Source organism: Dysidea avara, chromosome 8, assembly GCF_963678975.1.
Source record: "Dysidea avara chromosome 8, odDysAvar1.4, whole genome shotgun sequence".
Classification (NCBI taxonomy): Eukaryota; Metazoa; Porifera; class Demospongiae; order Dictyoceratida; family Dysideidae; genus Dysidea; species Dysidea avara.
This window is the reverse complement of record NC_089279.1, coordinates 21,920,682-21,937,981: the sequence shown is the minus strand read 5'-3', so window position 1 is coordinate 21,937,981 and position 17,300 is coordinate 21,920,682. Positions and strand designations below refer to the sequence as shown.

Genomic DNA, 17,300 nt, shown 5'->3' with positions numbered 1-17,300 from the left:
AGTATCCGAGTGGCCTGCAGATCAAAGTCAGGCTAGGGATAGATTTTTTAAAACCCCTTCTATGTATTTGTCCCGTTTCACATTAGTCAACAATTTTCGTCTAGGTTCCCTGTCTCATGGTAAACACCTTGTACAGGCTTTGCCTCCAGTGCCTAACTGGTAAAGCAGATAAAAAGCTATTACAGTTGTATGCCAGAACAAATCGATATAGTAACTCTTTCTTACCAAGATCAATACCAGACTGGAATAATTTAGATATGGAAGATCTTGACAATATAGACTTACTTGCTTTCAAGAACCGTTTGTAAAATGCATAGACACTAAAATTTTGTTTTTGTACATTAGCGATTTACCCAATGGGTTTTGCTAATCAATAATAATAAAAATAAAAAAAAACAATTGTTAAAAGTACTGTATAATAAGAAACCAAAGTTTGTTGATTCTGAAACTGTTGTTGCACACCCCTTATAATACTTCTGAAATGAGTGTGAATTAAAATTTTGACTATATGTTCAATAACCACATTACTATGTCTATGGTCATAGATAGTATACCATAGACTATCTATGCTATGGTAGCTACTTGTATATCAGTAACTAGCTGAAACAGTAGCTATAAGCTGAAGACCCAAGTGAATTATATTAACCATTTATACTCCTCACTGACTCTTGTACTGATAATAGTGACTGTAGTGGCAGCTGATCATGCAAACTTGATTGTATGGGCTGACAACACCTCTGACAAAGCAATTACTGTTGTTGACTGCTGTCGATGTCTCATGCCTTGTTCAGCCATGATAACCAGCTGCCTTTAACCAGAAACACTAATTCTGCCACCCCAAAGGTATTGATGGGTTGTTCCTCAACAATACGGCTCTGTTCAAGCTGCTGCTAACACCAGATTTCAATGGAGCGCAATCGAGATTATTTACCGTGGCCCCATTCAAAATGGCGGAAAGGTGTTGCCATAGCAATGACGTACTTTTGGAAAGAGTCTGACGCCCCTCAGTAAAGTCTCGTGCCCAGCCGCGGGCTTGCGCTAATGCGTAAACCCGGAAATATGTTATCCAGCCAAAATATTGGCTGGCCAGGTGAGTGAGTGATGACTCAGTGACTCGACGTTTGTGAGTGAGTGGTGACTCGATGTTTCACCAGTAATGAAACACTATCCTCTTGAAGTGACCAGGGTTTCCAACTCAAAATAAGAAGGTGCTTCCTTTTGTTGTTTTTGGTGGTCTTCACACAGACTGACCTTTAAGATAAAGCAAACAAGTGCTAATTTATCATTGGATTGCTTGTAGCATTGGGTATCAGCATAAGTTTAATGCACAAAAACATACAAAAAGTGGTCATGTGACCAAAAATATCATAATTGTTAAATTGGGCAGCTTATTAGAAAATCACTGTATTTTAGGGTGACTGAAGTCACAATTAGTGTATTTCCTTGCCTTATAATGAAGACTTCTACATCTTGTAGTGTTATAGCACATCCTTTATAGCTGTAATGGGATTGTTGGCCACGTGACCACTTTTTAGTTATTTACAGTTCAACTGCATTAATATTGAAAGTAATAAACAGTTAACTTATAATATATTGACACTTGTTTGTTTTATCTTAAGGTCAGCCTGCATGAAAATCATCAGAAATAATGAAAAGGGTTGAGGCATCATCTTATTTTGTAGTGGAAATCCTATATGAAGAGATTTTGGTCACGTGACCGGCCGCTTTTTGGATCGTATTTACAAATGTAAATTGTGCTGATAGTGACTGCTGCAAACATTCCAATAACAAATTAGCACTCGTTTGCTTTATCTTAAAGGTAAATCTGTGTGAAAATCTCCAGAAACAACAGTGAAGCACCTTCCTATTTTGAGTGGAAACCCTAAATAAGAGATCGCACCAGTCTAGAAAATCGCCCTTTTGTGAATTTTACTTTAGGCCACTCCAAGTCATACCTTAGTTTCTGGTCACTCCCTATAGCCAACAAAAGGATGCGGGCGGGCGGATGATCAGGACTTCAGGACTATCATAGACTCTTACATATACACCAGTAATACTGTAATGTTATTAATTTTGCTCAATTTACCCATTTCATATTGAGTTTACAACCAAGCTTAACCAACATTCTTATAGCATAAGTAGTTAATTATGCTTCTGCAAAGTGCACCAGGAAAATTGTCGATGGCTAGCTACACTGCTGAGCACAACAATGTGTAGCTAACACTAAGGAAAGGTCTGCTCATGTAGCTACTTTTGCTTTACAAATGAAATGTTTCATTAGCTATGTCAGGAAATTATTATTTATTAGCTAGCTAATAATAATCCAAAACTATATTAACACATCAGAAACTCTTTCAAATGTGAAGTCTTAGTCAACTATATACATGTGTTTCCAGCCTTCTATACAGTAAACCTTCAGTAAAGTAGCTGTCAAAGTTTTGAGTTGAGTTGTTGAGTGCTCCAGGCTAGTGTTTTTCAGTGATCATGTGGGAAAGCTAAGTTAATGTTTTAACTAAGGGATGCCATGCACTTGTTAATTTAGGACCATACTTGCAATTATTTAATCATGGAAAAGTTGAAGTTTGAGCTCACCAAATGTTACCGGATTTCTGTCAGTATATCAGTGATCAGTGATAAGGAAGTCCAAGTTTAGATCCACTAGAAGAGTTACTAGATTAATCATTAGAGGACCACATCTGAATTGTTAGGAAAGTTTAAGCTATGGTATATCTGATCATTAGGCTAGTGACCAATGCTACATACATACTGTACTGAAGTTACTTACTGGCAACAGAAGCATTACTAATAGCTATATAGCTAATCTAGGACAAGTCAAAAACGTTATCTATTCTAGTATTAAAGTTAAGGGTAGTGTGACTGCTCTATTAGAGTATTTCGATCTTTTGCAGTGTTTAAAAATCACTGTCCTTGGTCAGTGATTTTTAAACACTTAAGCGCCTGTAATATTAATAATAGTCCTCATAAACTGGGGTTCCAGTTTTCCATGCGGGCGGGTGACCAGAAACTAAGGTTTGACTTGGTGTGGCCTTATTCCTAGCCATTTTGGAATGGTTTCTCACTGTTTTTAAGCGATTATGCAACTCCTCGATTCTGATTGGCTAGCCAATATTTTGGCTGGATAAGAGGCTGGATACTGTAGCACTTCCGGGCCCAAGTCTCGAACAGACGGTGTTTGCGCATTAGCGCGAGCCCGGCTGGGCACGAGACTACCCTCAGTTCCATTTATATATTTAGGTGAATTACTGTAATTAAAAATCCAGCAACAATAATATTCTAATTAATGATCTATGCGAGAGGATGGCATTATCTAGTGCTAGTCAACTCTATCATCCATTCAGAGCTATCGGACTGTATAGTAATCGTGTTCCAGTCTCGGTGTACTGCAAGGACCGTGATTGTCTATTAGCCACGTGCGTGGGTAACACTTTCCACGTGTACAATGTAAGTGAATTGGAGACTGACTTGTGTTAGCTAATATAAATGTTATGACACGAAATATGTGCATACAGATTTAAAGCTGGTATGAAAAGCAGGTCTATATAGAGTTGGTTAGTTTATCAGTTATGGTTTTGCCCCCACCTACCCCTACAAGGGGGTGGCACTCCAATATATCCTGTACTCTGTTCTTCGTCCTTGGTCAAAGTGGTCAAACTCGAAAAATAAGTCTTGACCTTTGACTTTTACTAAAATTTGTGCTTGACACTTGACCAAAATTCTGTATATTTTAGTAAAATTACATTCACGTTGCTATTTTTAAAGTATCGATCATGGTATACACTTTACAAATCGCGCTTGTCCTTTGACCAGCTGCAAAATTCTAGCTTGACTTTTGACTTTCACTTTGACCAAGGAAAAAAAATCGGAGTACAGGATATATTGGAGTGCCACCCCCTTGCCCCATGCGGGATTTGACCCAACTCTAAACGGGATGGTATATTTAGCGGAAACGGCGGAATTAGCGGAAACAGCACAATAGTCATTTACAGATTACGGACAACCTTAGAACACCACCCATCACCAATTAGCTACTCACTGTTACATGCTGTTACATATATAAGGCCACTCCAAATAAATTCTCTGTTTCCTGTCCTGGACTCAGGCATATTTGCATGCGTGCAGGTGGTCCATTTCCATTATTTCATTATAATATTTAGCAGATTTCAAACCATTATTTGCCTGTAAAAAGGCATGCTTAAGCTTGTTCTTTCCTTTTTAAGTTGCAAAATAGCACAAATGTGAAGTCTGTGGTGACGTGATAGCACTACTGACAAGTGAGCTGACACTGTTTGACGGGAAACAGAGAATTTATTTGGAGTGGCCTAAATTCAGCTACATACAGTAGAACTCACCATGATTGAAGCTCATGGTCTTTGTAGCACCAATTTTCTGTCTTCTTGCATGCAGCTTAACATCATCTGTGGTAATCGATTCTTAGAGAGTATAGCCATATCTCAAATCTCATTGATCATCAACACTCCATCGCACATGTTACTAGAAGCACCACCAAGGGGGTGCTTATAATTGAAAATCTGTAAACACCACCTGAGAAAATAGAGTATGGCCACCCAAGACTAAGCTTGACCATTCAACACCAATTGTTCTGCAATTCAAAATGTGGTAATCAGTTACACAAGTTAAAGAACATTTTAGAATGCTCCTATCATGTGTTTGGTACCTTGCTAAAGGTGCTTCTAGTAACATGCACTTTAAAATACAGTATGTTAATTGGAAGGTGATGACCAATGAATCATTAAATCGCAAAGACCATGCACTTCCATTGTGGCATGAGTTCTATGTAGCTGTATTTATACTGTATATGTAACAATGAGTAGCTAGCTAACTGGTAGTGCATGGGTGTTCTAAGGCTGTCCATAATCTGCAAATGAAAATTCTGCTGTTTCCGCCAATTCTGCCATTCCACTAAATATACCATCCCACTCTAAACATAATTTCCCTAAATTGTAGGTCTAATTGTAATTCCATTTTCCATTCGAGTATCGATCCTTTGTTACAAACATTGCCTAAACCCCCACACCTGGGGCATAACTTTTGATCTACTTCCCTTGTTATTTTGCCTGCATGGGGTAGGTGGACTAAAACTTTGATAGGTATCCCATAGGCCTTCGGTTGTATGTAGACTCAAACCTTAGTGTGATCAGGGGCGTAGCATGTCCAGATTTGAAGTGGAGTACCTGGGGGAAGTCCAAGGGGAAGTCCTATGGTGCTTCCACTACAGGCAGTTACACGAAAATGAATGCATAAAATGCACCTTAGACAGTAACATTGATATAGCTCTGTGTGCCTCTAACTACTATACAATACTATTTATTCTTGGCTCTGTCAACTGACAACAATCAATCTGGATGTCTTGTGCAGTTTTTTATGTCCACATCACAAACAATGCACCTGTTATGCCAGCATTTTGTTAGTTGCTTTTACCCACCCATTATGCCAAAATTTTTGATGGCAAAATCGATGCGTCCCTATATTTAAGCATTTTACTGTTGTTTCAAGGTGTTTAGATTTGTAAGATGATTGTTCTATTAGAGCTGTTGACAGCTCTACTAAAGTGCCTTGATTGTGTGTTGTTTAATAAAGCGGTAGAGTTTTAAACTTGTTGCATGATAGCTAAATCAGTAACTATACCAGTGATACCCTGCCTGTGTATAGAGCAACCATATATGGTTGGCCAGACCAGTTTGACTGATTGGTCTGGCCAGGTTAAGTTTTGACCTGGAGTTACATTCATACCAAGTGGTCTAGTAGTTGAAGCAAACACATGCAAATTTCATAAGCAATCCTAAACATCATGATCTAAGTTATTGAAAGGTTTTGTGAGGAAATTTTGATTGAAGAAAAGTTCATAAATTTGATAGCATTCTTCATAAAATTGCGTGTTTAGGTCTAGGATTTCTTCACAACATTTGTTTAGATGAAGTGTAGATTCATCAACTTCTCCTTCCATCAAAATTACAATATATAGGGCAGTTATATTGAAAATTCACATGCATAAATGAGCCAGACAACTGCACATAGATTCTGTGGTGCTACATAAATATCCCTCTAAAATAAAGTCTTTTAAATTTGTTTGTAGTGTTAATCTTGTGTTGTTTTCTGTTTGTTTAAATCTAGTGTGAAAAGCTTCAGTTAATATTTGTAGGTAAGCACAAGTGTAGTACATATACGTATGCATGTATGTACAAAGCCTTATTTTCCCTGGCTTGTCATTGTAATACTATTGACTTTCTAAGACAGCAGCAGCCATGTCTACATTTTCTGTCATGTTGTTGTCTTCTCATTGATCTGTAAGTGTAGTGTGTACAGTATATCATCATTCCTTATAAGGTACTCCACTGGATGATCCCATACAGTGTATGATATGTGATGGTCGGAGAATGCTCACTGCAGCTGGTTGTGACCTGCAAGTGTGGAAGAGAGGAAGAAAGGTACTGTAATCTGTGTTGCTTTGATCAAGTGTGTGTTTCATGGTTGGTATAAATTCAGTTTCCTTATGGCAATAGTATGTGTGCATGTGTGCATACATGTCAGAACTACGTTTTAGAAGCTTTACTAGCTAGGACAGCTTTATGGTAACAAAAGTCCAATCTGGGCAAGTTTTGTAGTTAACAATCGATAAGTGGCCATGGTTCACGTAAGCCTACAAACTGCAAAGCACTAAGTGGGTATGGCTATGTACATACCTACACTACACATAACCTTATTGTGAGCGTGGCTCCAATATGTTTACAGACAAAAAAAATGCATTTCTGGTAAACGGGCATGGCTCACAAAAGAGGACGGACTACTGTAAAGCTAGATTGTGATGTGTGTGTATTGACTGTCAGTTGGTGGGTATGGCTTCATGTAAGCGTACTGACCAGCAACAGACATGGCTTCATGCATTGCAACACACCTCACTAATAAATGGACGTGGATCCATGTATGCCTACAGACATGAACAGAACCCTGGTAAGTGGGCATGGCTCATGAAAGAAGCTTGGCTGTAGCTGCTGCTGGACTTAAAGTATGATGCATACATACACTCAGGGGTTAATCTAGGGGGGGGGGGGGGGGGGGGGGGCACAGGCCCCCTCTGGGTTAGCTATTGCCCCCCCTAGGTTTATACCTAAAGCCTTGAGAAATGGAAAGGTTTAATTGATCCCAAAGTTGTATAATCCAATAGTCAATATTCAATGGCATCACAGTAAAATTTCACCAAAATTGAGTATATTTACACCTAAATTTTCAAAAATTTTCCTGAGGGAGCATGCCCCCAGACCCCCCTAGAATCCGAAGCGACTTACTTTGCCCCCTCTAGGTTTATATTCTGGGTTGAACCCTGACACTTCCACATTGTCAAGCTAATTAGTTCTTTTCACAAATGATCCATTGTGGGTCAGACCCAGTTGACCTGGACAAAATGTGACCCAGTTGACCAGACTCTGTTTCAATCTTGTCAGTGTCATAGTTGCAGGTATATGTCATTGTTAATCTGCTACAGGTTGCTACATTTGTTGGTCACACAGCAACTGTTACTAAGATACTGTTGTTTGGAGATCATCTTATTTCAGTTGATGAGAGGAGCTGCTTGAAAATATGGGAATCAAAGAATGGAGGTGTGCCAGTATAATCTGTACTCTTGTACACATGGTTTGTATTGCTGCAGAGTTATATGGAGAAATTCAGTTTAATGTTGACTCATTCCGAATCACTGCTATAATGCATCCGGCAACATATCTTAATAAGATTTTACTAGGCAGTCAGCAAGGGAGTTTGCAACTGTGGAACATCCGAACTAGGTAGTCGTTATGTGTACAATACTGTGATTGGAGGTTGTGTGTATGTATGTGTGTGTGTGTGTGTGTGTGTGTATGTGGTGCTTTACAGGCACGACATAATGAGCATACTGTACACAGACAAATTGAGCTGTTTCTGGTGGGTAAACTAGTCATGATGCAAATTATGTCTTTTGCTAGTAAACTGATCTACACATTTAAAGGATGGTCCAGTGCAGTAGTCAGTCTTGCTCAAGTGAGTTAGCTCTCTATTGCCAGACTACTTTGTTACCATGGATACTGTAGTCACCTGCAGTGGACATCACTGGTATAGGATTGGAGAGTGGTAAACTAGTTATTCACAATCTTCGTACTGACGAGACACTAATGAGTTTTCATCAAGACTGGGGCCTAGTCACTGCTGTGTCATTTAGAACTGGTTAGTAATGTTACAAGGCTAATTGGAATGAAGCACTGAGTAGCCAACTTCTTTATAGATCAACTAGAGTCTAAAAAGTGTGATAAAATTTTAGTACTGTTATCAGTCACTCTAATAGAACACACTGTTGTTTATAGTAAAGGACACTAATTGAGCAGTCATGTTGTTTGTTGTAACTACACATTTGTCTCATGATATTCTCCATGCTATATATGTGTTTGTGGTTGTGGAGACTTTGTAATATGGTCTACCTTCCTTTGTAAAAATATGTGTTGCTTTTTCACAAAGACTATGGATCGTGTAGACTTTTCTCTTGGACACTTTGTGACTTATTTTTTATCATATCCTTATTTAAGGAGTGTTCTGGTTTACAATGTATGTGTGGACATACTGATAGATTGCAGTCCATGCATATTCATTTCAGTATATCTGTCATTCCTATAAATATTGTACTCCCATTCTCTCTCATTGAGCTTACGATTTCTGCAATTGTGTTGACTTCGTTCTTCTTAACAGATGGGGTTACTACAGTAGCTACTGCTAGTTCTGTTGGGCACATAGCAGTGTGGGGACTGGATGAACGTCGCCTAGTTACTGTCGTCAGGGATGCACATGACGGCATTATAGGTGGTATGGAATTTATCCAATCACAACCACTAATGGTCACATCGGGTAATGATAATAGTATAAAGGTGAGTATCATAATAGTGGTCTATTGATCAGCCTCAAGATCATGTGTGTAAATATATAGCTAGTCATGGCCATTTTTTACAGTGATTGGTGATGTTGCATATCTTCTTTGTGAGTGGCTGGTAGTAGGGACTAGATACGTTTCTGTAGGATTGGCGATTTTTACAGCCAAAAAGGTCCAGTATCATGCTCTTTAAGAAATCAACATCTGGCCACCTCTACAATGTAATCATTTCCCCTACTGTTGTCTTCTGTCTGCCACATGACTACGAATACATATGTAGATATACTTACACAAATATGTGTGGCCATTACATATGTATGTGTATTGGATCTAATGTTGATCACTTTTTAGGTATGGATATTTGACCAATCAGATGGAAGTGCACGCCTGTTACGATCACGTTGTGGTCACAGTGCACCACCAACCATGATAAGGTTTCCAACTGTTGGCGGACATGCTATTCTATCTGCTGGTAAGCCATTGATGATGTATGTGAATGTTAGTGTGCTGCATAACCTTTACTAGCATATTTCAATTCAAGAATTTGTTGTCATTTTTCGCAGCACATGTAGTAAAATGTAGTAATCAAATGGAGTTTTGTGCACTGGGAAATGTACTAAATTTTATCTGAACTAATTTACCTGTGTACAACATCGTGTCCTTGTTTAGACACACATGTACAAGCTCACATGCACACATACATGCTCATGTCAGACAATCTGTTTAGTTAGGCTTTACCTGGCCAGTGTGAGGTTTAGTGTTAGCATCACTGCTTTTACAATTGTTTTAAAAAAATTAAGAACTGATAGAGCAGTCTTATGTAATAGTTGTATCATGCACCCTCGTGATTTGCCTGATATGTACACCCAAGCTCGAGGGCTCAAGCTTGGGTGTACATATCAGGTAAATCACGAGGGCACATAATACAACTGATATGTACCATGTAGGCTAATAGCCTACTGTGGTGGGCGACTAATCACCCAAGCCAATATGAGGCAACCCGCTGGATTTATTATATAGACAGTCTTGTAAAATTCGATTATGGGTCAGCAGCAAGTAACATTGCAGTTACGTCTGTTAACATAAACGGGCAAATCCTATGAATATCACGGAAACACTCAATTTTGCATTGTTTCAAAGTTACTACATTGTTTAACCACTGTTTACAACATTTTCTAAACATTCAGAGGGGCGCTGTAGAGTGGTTACCTCGTGATATATGAAAAGTGGGCGTGGTACGTAATCAAGAACTAGTGTCATTGTAAATTAACCATGACACTAGTTCTCACCTTAAACTTCCATTTGTCAACTCATAGGGTGGTAAGGGTGTCGAATCGCCTCCATCTGAGCGCTGTAGAATGCAAAATCGGGTTCATGGTTTTCATCATGTAAGCAATAATAAACTCCCACAATCGAATATTGCCAGGATTCTTATAAAAACAAACAATGTTACCTCATCAGATATCAAGGCCATGGTACATTTAAGTTAAACCATGGTACATAAAGCATGACCAGCCATGGTTTAACTTAAATGTACCATGGCAAGCCAGGGTTTATGAGATATGTACCCTGAAATTTGCCTTTGAAGTTAGGTGGCTTCATGGTACATATTCTAATAGAACAGTTAGTTAAACTCCTAGTCTCCTGGTTGTTACTATGTAATTTTCATTAAAGATTTCATTTGCTTTTTTCCAGGGGAGCATGCCTCCAGATCCCTTTAGCTGTGTAGCATGCCATTCATAGTAATACTAAGTCTTACTGTTTGTCCCTTCTTTAACAACTGTATAATCTCAAGTGACCATTTTACATTTCATGGCCCCAGCCCTGGCCACACATCCATACCCACATTTACAGGTTATAGTTGTAACACACCCACGAGGTTTGTATTTAATTTGTAAACACAACACCTGAGGGCCGCAGGCCCGAGGGTGGAGTTGTTTACAAATCAGATACAAACCTCATGGGTGTGTTGTACTTATAACTTATTTCTGGTTTGGGGCATGCGCAAATCAAAGGCGCCCATTTGTAACACGAAAGGAACAAGAAAGCAAGGCTAATATTGGCTACCACTGAGCGCTGTATACAACAAACGATTTTACTCACCAATAATGTCTTGATGGTTAGTTAATTCATTGTTAGATAGTTTATTTATTGGTAGCACGTTTCCCATGCACAAGTGCAAGGAGTATAATGATGCCAATCACTCCAGCCCGATTGTACAGTTCACATCATTTAGATGGGTGTAGCTGAAGTGTCTGATATTCATTGTTGAGTGGTGCAACGCTATAATAATTTTGGTTAATTCAGGCAAACAAGCAGGTAGTATACAGATAGCAACTCAGCCCAGCGGTTGTACTGCTTCCCATTCATTCAGATGAGTGCAGTGCTGTGTGTTCATTGCGATTTATCTCCTTGATGTGTTAGCCAAATTCATTGCCTTGTATTGTGACTTCCTGTGTTTGGTTTTGTTTGATGTCTTTAAACTAATCAGTGGCCAGACTGTGTGGCCAAAAGGAGGTACTTAGCCATGCTACAATTATTTGTAAACCAGTTTACAACTGATTTGTAACACTGGCGACAGCCTTTGGTCTGCCCATGCACCATACTACAATTTTGAATGTATCATTGTCATTAATAATGTTGTGTGTTGTATAGGTACGGATAGGTCACTGAGGTTGTTCTCTCTTGTGAAGGACTCTACCAGTTGTGAACTATCCCAAGGTATGTAATATGTGGGTATGTCAACTTCCTTACTAATCGACCTTGGCTATATGTACAACCTATATCATGTGACAGATAAATTTCCAGGGATAAGTTTTGTAAGCCATCAAGTTTCTAGCCTAACAATACTGTCATTAAACATTAAATAAGTGGATTACTTAGCAAGTGTCTACCACTATAGAGGACTTCTGAAAAATCTGAGATACACACGTATTTACAGGTCATGTGAATTGCCACGAGCCTTTACGAAATTTATCAGAAATTGTGTGAAAATATTAATTACACTTTAGGTCTTTGGGCGGGTAGAAGAAATTAGTACGACTTTAGTAATGTTTGTTAGTGACTGCTTAAAGACAAAATGAAGGTTGCAAGTTGTTTAGTATTGTAAACAAAAATCATCTAGTGAGAAAACTTGATATGTATCCAATTTGTGCTGGTAGTTTGAGAAATGCCCAATGTTTCATGCCCGGTAATCAGTAAATTATCATGGCTATTCACATGACGTAATGGTGAGCCTTAAATATACGCATTCTCGGATTTTTTGAAAGACCTCTATATACATCTAACATCAAATTAGCACCTTGTGAACCTTCAAAAGATAGGAGACACTGTTGATTATTAACAAATTTGTACATGAGATACTACACATTCATGTTTACTTATAATTTACTAATAGTATCCTATTGTTTTAAGGTTCATTGGTGAAGAAAGCTAAGAATTATGGAGTGAGTGTCACTAACTTGAAACTTCCTCCCATTACAAGTTTTGCTGTAGGTAAGATTGCTATAGATTAGTCATCCAATTCTGAAATATTATATGCAGCAACTACTACTGTATATACACATGCATACAGTATATGTAAAGAAGATTTTCAAAGCTGGTACTCATACTTCCGTTAATCTGATGATACATCCAGCAGTAGTTCTAAAGAAAGCTTCCGTTTCATGTATTGTGGTAACAGGAATATATGTTAGCATTGTAAAGTAAATGGTAAAGTGTTTATGCCGTGTGAAAAAAAGTCTATTAGTTATATGTGCCTGAAGTATATGTTTGTGTTATTGTTAGTAAATTGACTTGTTGCATAAAATACCATGACATGAAAACTTATCAATTCATGCTAATACGTGTTGTACTATTGTTATGCAGAACCAAACAGAGCAGCCGACTGGGACAGTGTAGTAACAATACATGATAACTCATCAGATGATAGTCTAGCGATGACCCCAGCTCATACTTGGCACTTGTTTCGTCATAAGATTGGCAATCACAAACTGACTTCTAAGTTTGCATCTAGTGGAGCTAGACCACAGGTACTGTATAATGTTGTGCATGTTGTGTATACGTAATGGTAATAATGGTAGTACCCACATGCATTCATTCATACGTACCTGGCAAACCATGTTTCATGTTATCATTTGCTCATTTTCACTCATTTGTAGTGCGCTTGTGTCACTGCTTGTGGCAATTTTGCCATTGTTGGCATGACAACAGGTCACATGGAGATGTTTAACATGCAGTCAGGACTACACCGTGGAGTGTTTGGCAAAGGAAAAGGTTTTCCCTTAAATGTTGTGTTGTTAATGTACTGCACCTTACTCAGTTGAGCTGCAAATACTCTAATTGGACAATCAACCTTTTTTTCGCATGCAGTGTACGGAATCCAAAATTTTACTATGTATGTGGTAGTTACCCATTTCTCTACCAAGCAAGTATAAGGAAAGATTAAAAATTTAAGTTCGATTAGGGATCATAGAAATAAAAAGTAACGAAACAAGGGAGGTTGCCTACACCTTAAGATATATTAGTAGAAATTAAATCCCTTCTTCAGTCTATACCAACACCTGAATTAGGGATTAAATGTCCACTAGTATATCTTCAGGTGTAGGTGACCTCCCTTGTTTCACAACTTTTTATTTATATGATCCCTTATCAAACTTAAAATTCTTGTTTTTCATTATACTTGTTTGTTTACTTTTTTGTACCATTATTATTACTGATGAACCCATGCATACCACATTAGAACGGAAAGAATGGCACCAGGCTAATTGTTTTCATCTGAACACACTCCCAACTATCAACTACAGAAATAGCGAAGTGGCCGTAAATGGATTACGGTTCATTTTCAGCTACAGTATAATGCACAGCGTGACAAGTGAAGAAACACTTGGATCTCTGCAATCAATCGGTCACAACATAAGACTTGGACAATTCCCATCAAATGTAGGGAAGCCATCACGCGGTGCTACCGCAAATTGACACCTTGTGCTGTCAACAAAGATAAATGGGACACAAAGGAGGACACTGGTAAGTCTGTGAAGCATGCATTGTATGTACTGCAGTATGCCAAAAGGCACCAGTTGGGCTAAAGTGATGTCAAACAGTGAAAAATCAAGCCCGTAGCCTTAGTCGTTATCAAGTTGTGCTTGTCTGAAGGCATCAGTCAGTCAGTCAGTCAAGCAGTCAGTCAGTCAAGCAGTCAGTCAGTAGAAAATTCCACAAAATATTATTTTTCATAGCAAGCAACTTTTTGAAAGTGTTTCAGGTCATACTGAAGGCACTTTTAGGTTTGGTTATACCACCAAGATGCCATGAACGTACAGTACTGTGAGGATAGTTGTAGGGTGATATTTTTGGCCAGAAAAGCCCAAACCTTCATGATCCCTAATATCAATACTAACAATAACATGTTGTTATATCTCACCAGCTCACTCTAAAGCAGTCAGATCAGTGGTAGTGGATAGTACTAATAGTGAAGTGTTCTCAGTATCATCTGATTCCTCCATTAAGGTGTGCCTTATGTGGTGCAGATACTTGTAGTATGTATGTACTCTATAGGTGTGGTCATTTAGGACCAGAAAATATGTTGACAGTATTGAATTGGATTGTCCTGTATCATCACTACTCTACCATCGACATAGGTATAGTTTTTGCAGTCCTGAGTTTGTATGTACAAGCTGTATAACGTACTTGTCAATATTTGGTGCATCATATCTAATTCACACCTTTCGTTATAACTTGTACATTGTGTTTTCAGATTCTTTAGTTGTTTAGAATTGTTTGTTTCAGACACTAGTTCTCTGTCATCTTAAACACCTAATCAGAAAGTTACACATACAAGACAGGCCTATGTACATCATCTACCATAAATAGTGATGTGAAAATGATGTTTTTCTTGTAGTTGTTTGTTGGCTGCTGCTTGTGACAACTTCACACTACACATCATTGATACAGACACTCGACGCATCATCCGTACATTTGCTGGACATACTAACAGAATCACTGATATGGTAAGACAGGCCTTGAGCTAAGTGCCTTAGGCTGTGCATGTATATGTTTACTATTTATACTACCCTTAGGCTTTTAGTCCTGATGCCCATTGGTTGATCAGCACATCAATGGATTGCACTATCAGATCTTGGGATTTGCCATCAGCAAGGTGTCTTTATTATTGATTTTAGTCCATGCTGTGACTGTTATAACTGATTGTTGCCGGTAGAATGATAGACTGTTTCTTGGTTGAGTCACCAGCAACAAGTGTTACCATGTCACCTAATAGTATTTACCTAGCAACCACACATGCTGATGAATTCGGAATATATTTATGGTAAGCAAGTGTACGAGTGGATACAACCTTTTAAAGCAATCAAAAGAAGAAGAGGATTAACAATATAACTGCAGATTTGTGATATTACCGCCCTGTGTTGTACTGCAGGTCTAACCAAACCTTGTACAGTCAGGTATCACTAAAGCCACTACCAAAAGACTACAACCCGTTTACCCTACCCCTACCCCACACTGGATCACCTGACCAAACTGCAACTGGTATGGAGTATCTTGGTGATATTGTGTACTACTCAAGCTCAATAATTTATGCAGAAGTTTGATGTATAATCCAAAGAACAAATATGAATACTTGAACAGTTATTTACAACTAAGCTACCCTCAGTTTGTGTCCTTAATTCAGAGAGTTAAGAAAAAGAAGTTTCGCTGTATTTACATGCTACCTGTATGTTGCATGGACATGTTTACCTGCAATACACACTCATGTATGTGCATCGTATTAAATTTCAATCATACTTTCTGTTTTTGGTGCGCACCATAACTTTCATCAGTTATTATTCATTACTGCAGAAGATATTATTACTGACCACCAAGACACAGAGGAAGAGGAAGACACTGACCAGTATACTGGACCAGTTGGCGATGGTCTTGTCACATTGTCACAACTACCTAAATCAAGATGGCATACACTTGCCCACATTGATGTCATCAAGGTATAGTATTATTGTCCTTGGTTGTGTTATTTTACTTTGCTTTATCATAATTAGGAACGTAACAAGCCCAAAGAGCCACCTAAAGCACCCAAAGCAGCTCCTTTCTTCTTACCCACACAGCCAGGACTGCAACTGAAGTTTGTAGATCCTAAGACTGATGAGGAATTAAAATTGGAGGTTTTGCATTTTATGAGATGTGTCTTACATTTAAACAGCTTTCACAGGCTGGGAGCTCCAAGCTGGTTCATCTCGCTAAACTACAAACAATGACTGATTTTCAAGTGTGTCTGAAGGAGTGCTTACAGAAAAATGAATGTATGTTTTACCATTAGCGATGGTGGTAATATATTACACATGTACAACTCTGCTTTACTTGTAGTCAGTGAAGCATTTGATCAACTCAAGTCAATGGGTCCATCTGCCATTGATGTAGAGTTAAGATCACTGGGTCCGGAAGGTGGAGGATCAGAAGAGATGTTGCATCACATGATGCAATTGCTGCTGAGTCAGCTTAAAACTGGAAAGGACTTTGAATTAGTTCAAGCTTACATGAGTCTCTTCCTAAAGGTGACTAGTTACCATATGTGTGCACATGTGCAGTGTGTGTATGTTAATGCATTCTGAATAGCTTCCTTTAAATCATGCGTAACTGCCCTGATATTAATCTTTGGTAGTTGCAGCCATTGACTAAGAAAATGTGTGGTATTAAGTAGCTAGTGTATAGTCTCTTTATTAATTGTAATTTTGTGTTATTACTAGATATATGCTAGCCATATTGCAGAGAGCAGTGAACTGGTCAAATTGGCTGAAGAGTTACTATCAGAACAACAACATGTCTGGGGAAGGATACAACAACAATTGGACAAGAACTCCTGTCTCATAGGCTATCTAAGAAGTGCTACCATCTAGCTGTTATGTGTAGATGTTTTACTGTACATGAGAGAGAAATCGAAATATTAGTAAATTTGATCACAGTCTCTTATATACGTAGTCCTAGGGATGGGGACAATTCAAAATGTAAAGGAGCAGCAACAACAGCAGTAGCAGCATAGAGAGCCCTATTATTAAGTGCTAACTTAGCTAGAAAATTAAAAATGTCAACCAAAGTGTGATTGATGTTGAATATTCATTGGCAGTCCTTTACACTGGTGTATAGCTATAGCTACATGCATCATGCAATTTCTATGACCACATAAATTTTATAAGCATCCACAGTTTTACTATTAACGTCCAATTTAAATTGGGTCATTTCTAGAGTAACATGTTTCTACTGGTTTGTTATGTCATTGTGAAAAATATACTTAGAATTACTCACCCAACTGGAATCCACAACAGAGTGTGCATTAATTAAAGATAAAAGTGCCAAACCTCAGCAG

At 38.4% G+C, this 17,300-nt stretch overlaps 1 protein-coding gene across 2 annotated transcripts; it reads left to right on the top strand.

Moving 5' to 3' along the window:
• Window positions 1–3,269: 3,269 nt before the first annotated feature.
• LOC136263901 (WD repeat-containing protein 36-like) lies at window positions 3,270–16,893 on the top strand. Of its 2 annotated transcripts, XM_066058521.1 has the most exons (24): window positions 3,270–3,462; window positions 6,154–6,181; window positions 6,367–6,467; window positions 7,523–7,637; window positions 7,688–7,820; window positions 7,998–8,052; window positions 8,103–8,235; window positions 8,752–8,927; window positions 9,281–9,401; window positions 11,585–11,650; window positions 12,344–12,424; window positions 12,797–12,960; window positions 13,090–13,204; window positions 14,355–14,437; window positions 14,486–14,568; window positions 14,829–14,937; window positions 15,007–15,086; window positions 15,147–15,254; window positions 15,363–15,472; window positions 15,782–15,924; window positions 15,979–16,101; window positions 16,149–16,239; window positions 16,304–16,491; window positions 16,684–16,893. In XM_066058521.1, exons 1-24 carry the CDS (start codon window positions 3,319–3,321, stop codon window positions 16,831–16,833), a joined length of 2,700 nt encoding a protein of 899 aa, XP_065914593.1. In that variant the 5' UTR covers window positions 3,270–3,318; the 3' UTR covers window positions 16,834–16,893. The 2 variants fall into 2 exon arrangements, with proteins under 2 accessions (XP_065914593.1, XP_065914594.1); XM_066058522.1 differs by lacking the exons at window positions 3,270–3,462; window positions 6,154–6,181; window positions 6,367–6,467; window positions 7,523–7,637; window positions 7,688–7,820 and adding an exon at window positions 7,882–7,956.
• Window positions 16,894–17,300: the final 407 nt, after the last annotated feature.